This window comes from Alligator sinensis, unplaced genomic scaffold (genome assembly GCF_000455745.1).
Source record: "Alligator sinensis unplaced genomic scaffold, ASM45574v1 scaffold1420_1, whole genome shotgun sequence".
In the NCBI taxonomy this organism is placed as follows: Eukaryota; Metazoa; Chordata; order Crocodylia; family Alligatoridae; genus Alligator; species Alligator sinensis.
Genome location: NW_005842613.1, coordinates 27,744 through 34,432, shown reverse-complemented (window position 1 = coordinate 34,432; position 6,689 = coordinate 27,744). Strand labels below are relative to the sequence as shown.

The window sequence follows — 6,689 nt, the reverse complement described above, 5'->3', positions numbered from 1 at the left end:
GGCTTTGTCCGCGGCACGTGCCCGGGGGAAGCGCCTGCTGGTCCCGAGGGAGCCCCCCCGGGCTAGGTCGCAAGACCCGGGCGTCCCCCCCCTCCCCCGGCAGGGACAGGCCTCACGTGCCCGCCCCTTCTCCTTGCTGCAGGACGGGCAGACCTTCACCTACCGCCCCGCCCGGGGGTTGGCTGTGGGAGACCCGCGCTCCGCCGCCGCCGGCTGGGCCTTTCCCTTCCCGGGCGTGCTCCTGCTGGAGGATTTCCTCAGCCGCGCCGAGGAGGCCGAGCTGGTTCGGGCGATGGACCAGGATCCCTGGAAGCCGTCCCAGTCTGGCCGCAGGAAGCAGGTGCTTTGGGGAAAGCCGGCTCTTTCTACCACCTGGTCTCCTTTGGGGAAGGAGAGGTGCTCACCCTCACGTGCTTCTGCTCACGTTTCCATTGCCCGCTGCCTAAAGGAGATCCTAGAACCTGCTCCGTCTCCCCCCGACCCACATCGGGCATTAGCCGTATCCAGCCAGGCTCACTGTTCCAGGGCTGGGCGCTGCGTCTCGCCCTGCGCGTGTGGTTGAAGTGTTATTTCCCACTTGACGTGTGAAAGAACCAAACGGTAGGGAATGAATACCACTTTCATCGAATCGTGTTATTCTGACTTGCCCTAGCGAGGCAGGGGCTGCTCCCAGGAATCCCGACTTTCCCAAGGATAGGAACGACTTTGCTTTTTACTTATCGGGACCTGTTTTTCCTTTTCACCAGGACTACGGACCCAAAGTGAACTTCAAGAAGCAGAAGCTGAGGGCGGGCTGTTTCATCGGCTTGCCCAGCTTTAGCCAGGATATTGTGAAGAGGATGAAGGCTCATCCTATACTAGAAGGTTTCTTACCTGTTGAGCAGTGTAACCTGGATTATCTTCCTGAAAGAGGGTCTGCCATTGACCCACACTTTGATGACTGGTGGCTTTGGGGAGAGCGACTGGTTAGCTTAAACTTACTCTCAAAAACCGTGCTATCCATGTCCTGCGAGTCAGAGAACAGCATCCAGTTATTTGCTACTCCCCGTCAAGAAAGTGAGAAATCAGATCAAACTGGATCACCTCAAACTTCTCAGAACTGTAAAAACAATAACTTTATTCCCACGTCAGCTTGTGAAAATTCAGACAACTGGGACGTTGACCATACAACTCCCACAAAGCTTGTTCCTTGTAAAGAGGTGACTGTTGCTGTTCACTTACCTAGACGCTCCCTGGTTGTGCTGTATGGCGCTGCACGGTACAAGTGGAAACATGCAATTCACCGCAAGCATATTGAGCATCGTCGGGTCTGCATCACCTTTAGGGAGCTGTCTACAGAGTTCGGTTTGGGAGGAAAGCATGAAAAACTGGGTAAAGAACTGCTGGACATAGCTCTTTCATTTCAGGGAAAACCAGTATGACCAAGAAAAAGGCTGGAGTGATACTTGGTTTGGATATTCAGAAATCAATATTCAAAATTTTTATGATTAATTTTATTTGGAGCGGAAGGCGTATACGAATATTGGGTCAAATGGAAACGTTAACAAATGCAGTGACGAGAGGGGCTCTCGTTATACTAAATAACCTTTCCCTGGTAAGAACCCAGCCATTACTGTTAGCTCTTGGATGAACATCAGGAAATGGCTATTGCGTGTTTTGTCTATAATGTGATGAAATGCAGAAAGAAAGAAAAAAGTATACTGCAAACATTTAAAACATGCCCTTAACTCTGGAAGGAAATCTGGAAGGAAGCTAGGGATCTTCAAATGATTTACAGTTTGAGACTGTCTCTATAATTAGTCTCAATATTTTTTATAAGGCAATTCAAAACCTCCAAATAAACACATAGCTTCAAGCAGAAAGACTGCCTGGTCTTTAAGCTTTTGGGATCATGTTACACACTTTTTTTTCCCCTGCCTGGATTAGTAGCAAAAGAAAAATAATGCCTCTTCCTGGGAGGACAAAATAGTTCATTCATTTAATAAAGTACTCCCTCCATCTTTGGCTGCAAGTCAGCCCAACTCAAGGCACAGATTCTAACCTCTACTTGAAGCCAGTTTGAGGTTCTACATTTAGAGCTGTACCTTAGGTTCATAACTGTCTCCTTGCTTGTTTTACGTGGTTCCTTTAAAGACCAGCTGTCTAGGGAAGAAGGTAGACAAGCATCCATCCACAGTCACTATTTTGTGCAGAGAGCTAATTAAAGCACAGCTTACATTTTTAGCAAAGGAAAAGTAATAGCAAGGATTAATTATAAATACCGTGTATGACCTACATCTTCTGGGACCTCAGAGCAGCATTTGCAGCAGGCTGACGTGGACTTTTCCAACGACAGCTTGGACAGAGTTCAGATACTCAAGACGTCCAAGAAGATTGTGTTCTTTTCTGATCCTCTGTAATTTCTGAGCCCTGCTGCTAATCACAGTTATGGGAGTATCATTTCAAGAATGAGTAAAGAGACAGACAGCAGCACTAAGGCCTAACTGTTTTTTCTTACACAGTCAAGATGGCAGAACTGCAGTGTAGAAACCAGCTTTTCCTACAACTGACAAATTAGCTTGGTCAGGGGCATGAAGAGGTCAGAGCCCAAATAGATATAGCTGTGCCAGCAGAAGCCTTTAGTGCAAAATCATCAACCTAACTGAGCTTTTACTAAGATAAGATTGTTTTCATCAGAGAACATACATGCACATGCGGGGATAAAAAGCAGTTTGGCTGATATAACCTCACTATGCAAAAAGAATTGTGCTGGTATAATAAACCAGCATTTTTATAGTGGTGACATGCTCTTAGACTAGTTATAGCCACTTGTATAAAATTGTTTGCTGCCAAAAAATGACACACAAGTGAAAAGGATTCAATTATCCAATATATTTAATCAGCTTGAGTTTACAGATGCAACCATAGTTCTGTTAATACTTGCAATGAACCAGGGTCAATTTACTCAAATATTTAAAAAGAAATATACAAGTGACATGTTAACTCTTAAATTTATTATCATGTGTTAAATGTACATTGACGGAAATCAAACTCCACGTAAGCTTTGAAAGCATGTCCTGCTGTTCAGACATACTGACAACAGAGCATCATCTACACGCTGGCAGCAGGTAAAGTTTATCCTCCACAAGACTGCCCATGGCAGGAGACAATATACTGAATTCAGATCAGTCACTTCATGATAGCAGTTTGCAGCTGATATCACTGGAAATGCAGCACGTATGAGATTTACTTACTGCAGCCATGTTTTAGTTAAAAAAAAACAACAGCTCTGAAATTACTATTTTTCTAGTCTGCCCTGAAAGCAGGATTCAATAACTTGTGCTCTTAAATTAGAGGTTCCCAACCCTTTCTGATCAACATACCAATTTAGACTAACTTTATCTGTAATGCTCGTACCCGCTGCCAGTTTTGCATTAGTGCAGAGTGCTTTATCTCAAGATGAATCTTGAGACATTCTAAGCCCCAGCTCCATCTTGATTTAGAGCATATTCATTTGACCAGCAGCCTTCTGTAGCTCAGTACAAAGGCTCATAAAGTTAGAGAGCCTGGAACACCCGCTGTATGGGAACCGCTATTATAAATCGGCCTGCTTGGCTTCAGTAGTTAGCCCCTGCCATAATAAGCTGCAATAGAAAGAGTATTTACATTAATGTTTGGTCCTTATTTTCAGTCTCAAACTTTTTCCCTTTAATTTTCGTTCAGTCTTCTGACTCTATTCTTAAAATATTTTGTATTATCTTGTTAATCTCTCAAATAATGAAACCAGATGGCTTCAAAAAAGATGTAATCCCTAAACAAGACAAATAATGGGACGTATTACAGTTGATACTGTGCTATTTATTAGCTGTGTTTTCAGCTACAATATAAAGGAGGACAATGTCCAAGCCCAGAAGAACATAGAGATTGCAGAGACTTGGAATAATTAGGTTTTTAGAAGTGCAAATTCTTGTATTCCAAATAAAAAAACCCAAAGAGAGTACCGTATTTCCATCATCCAGTTTTACAGATACCAAAGTTTCACTTGGTCACTGTTTGCTGCCATACCTTAGCATATACTTTTCTTTAAGTAAACTATGACTTGGACACCTCTTTAAGAGCGCCCCAAAAGGTCAACACTCACCATTTTTATAGCATCAGTAACACATACAGTGGCTCTGTTTTAATTGGTCAGAAGCATATGCATGTTCTTTCCTAAAAAGGCAGAATGGCAGCATTATAGGACATTAATAAGAGTTTTTTTCTGGATTATCAGGTATTAGGGAGATCTGTGGAAAGTACAAAAAGATTTTTAATGTGCAACTAAGAGCTGCTTAGAAAATTTTTGGCTACTCAGCTAATGCAGTTAATGTAAAGTATACTTTAATAGTTTAAAATGTAACACTGACTCGTATCATGGCTGTTTATCTTCTTAATGAAGATTAGCAACTTGTAAACACCTTCCACAAACAAGACATCCATTAAAATTCAGTGACTTCCATGTTGGACATTTTGCAAAAGGAAAATTAAAGTTGTTTGACCAAATATGGAAAGGTCTGCTATACGTTTGAACTTGTTTATCCTGTTTCACATAGGATGGGTTCTTTTCAGTTGTACATAGACACACGCACATATACATATTCCATAACATACTTTCCATGCATAGATAAAGCAGAAATAGACAAAGTGCACAATCTGTTGACTTCAACAGAATTTTTCCTCTGGCACTTAAATGAGTCAACATTCCTCTCTGAATATCAGTGCCTGGAACCAAAACACAGGCAAGTGTTGAACTTCATGCACTGCTATTCATGGCGACGTCTTCTAAATTTAGATGGCTCTCATCATTTAGAGTGTTCATTTTTTAAAAGGATACAAATTAGACTGATATTAAGAAATTAATTAGAAAATAAATGTGCTGGCCTGGTTATGTTGGCATTTGGGGATTGGACTGAGATGGGGAGGGATTTTTGTGGCGCTCTAGCTGGAAGGTATATTGAGGAGTGTCTTTTTGTGACGGCATCAATCTTTTGAGGGAAGGGGGAAGATGTGAATTGGGAACCTTGAGGGCATAGCAACAGGGATATTCCTGACTGGTTTTAAGTCAGGAACTGTAGTCCCAAGTACTGCAAACACGTTAATTGAGCTTAGCAGAAATATATACAATGCTTACAGGTAATGATATGCCCAGAAGTCTTTGCAGGATGTGGGTCTTCACACTGCTTTGCTGAGGTCTGGCATATTTAGTTCCCTTTATTAAAGGAAATTCTCCATATGGAACTAAAATGTAAATGATCCAAATTTAGCTTTGAGGTTCATGCCTATCTCCAAAGCGGGGGAGAGTTCTTATGTTTGTGGCTATTACAGTTTCAGCTGAAAACAGATTCCTATCAGCTTATCAGTAAAAGCTGGTGGCATCATGGGCTTCTTGATTTCCACTGTCTCTCTCAAGCCTTTGGGGGCACTCGTGTGACAGTCACATGCACTGAAGCATCAGTCATACAAAGACTATGTACCCTTACATGAGTGGGAGGCAATACAATCTCAAAATTTTGACTGTGCTTTCAGATAAACATCATGATGACATCAGCTAGGTTGCAATTAAGAAAGGAAGCAAACAAAAAGAAGCAACTTGATGAATTTATTTCCTTCATAACAGTCCCATCTAAGGCATCTCAGCACAAGCTGTCAGCCATCTAGGTTGGACTATTGTGAGAGTCACAGTATCTAGGAAAAAAAAGTCTCCTGCCTGGATAAACTAGTTATTTCACTGTGCACTGGTCCGTTGCTCAGCAACAGTGATCACAATCAATACATTACCCAATATAAGGCTTTTTGGACTAGCTCCCCATTGAAAACAATCCAAATCAGGGCCATTGCTCTGATTTTCAGAGTCCTACATAGTACTAGTCCTGAATCCCTGAGAGATCATTTCTTCTTCTGTGCCAAAGCTATATTTTCACTAGAACTATAATACTGTTAACCAATAGGGATACACTTGTAATGATGGGAGACTGTCCTCAGGACCAGCACCTGTCAAACACTGTACCAAAAGAAATAAGAATAGCCACTAACTTAATTGAATTCAGAGCCAAATTTAAAGCCTGCCACTTCTTCCAAGATTTCCCTCCTAACGCACCTAAAGACTGATTCTTGATGATGGGGAAACAATCCTCTACAGAGTAGGAGATGCCCAGATACCATGGTGAGGAGGGCTCTGTAAGAGCGTAGCTAAACAGCTTTCTTTCCTCTGTAGGGGGAGGAACCCTAGGGGAACAGCAGCCAGCAAGGGAAGCTTTCCTGTTCTGAGGTCTGTGCCTCAGTTCATTCCTAAAAAGGGAGCTGGGAAAGCACTGCCTGACAAGAAACGGGAAGCATGAGGAAGACCAAAACCACAAGTCTCCCACAAGACCAGGGGTGGTGTCCTTTGCAGACACAAAGCCAAGAACAGCTCCTCAGGGCTCAGTTGAAAACTGATGCAAAAAGAAACGAGGGAGAAGGCTGAAGTAGGATGTAGCCCCAAGAATCACGAAGCAGGGCAGCTAGGAGTTAAGGGCAGTCACAGAAGTCTGGGATAGAAGAAGGATAATCAGCTAGATGCAGTGAGGAACATAGGCGCCGACTCCATGGGTGCTCTGGGGTTTAAGCACCCACTGAAAAAAATTAGTGGGTGGCTCAGCACCCAAGAGCTAGATCAGGTAAGCCAGGCTGAA

General features: G+C 42.9%; 2 protein-coding genes across 2 annotated transcripts in view; one reads left to right on the top strand and one right to left on the bottom strand.

Moving 5' to 3' along the window:
- LRWD1 (leucine rich repeats and WD repeat domain containing 1) overlaps positions 1–291 on the bottom strand; it is a 38,355-nt gene extending 38,064 nt beyond the window's left edge. The window contains 1 exon segment of the mRNA XM_025214980.1: positions 164–291. The gene's annotated coding sequence lies outside the window, so the exon portion shown is untranslated.
- Positions 5–6,683, top strand: ALKBH4 (alkB homolog 4, lysine demethylase; the record flags this gene model as incomplete). Its single annotated transcript, XM_025214972.1, has 2 exons — positions 5–340; positions 747–6,683. Coding segments are annotated over 2 exons (1,011 nt in total), but the record flags the coding sequence as incomplete, so codon positions are not given.
- Between the last annotated feature and the right edge of the window lie 6 nt (positions 6,684–6,689).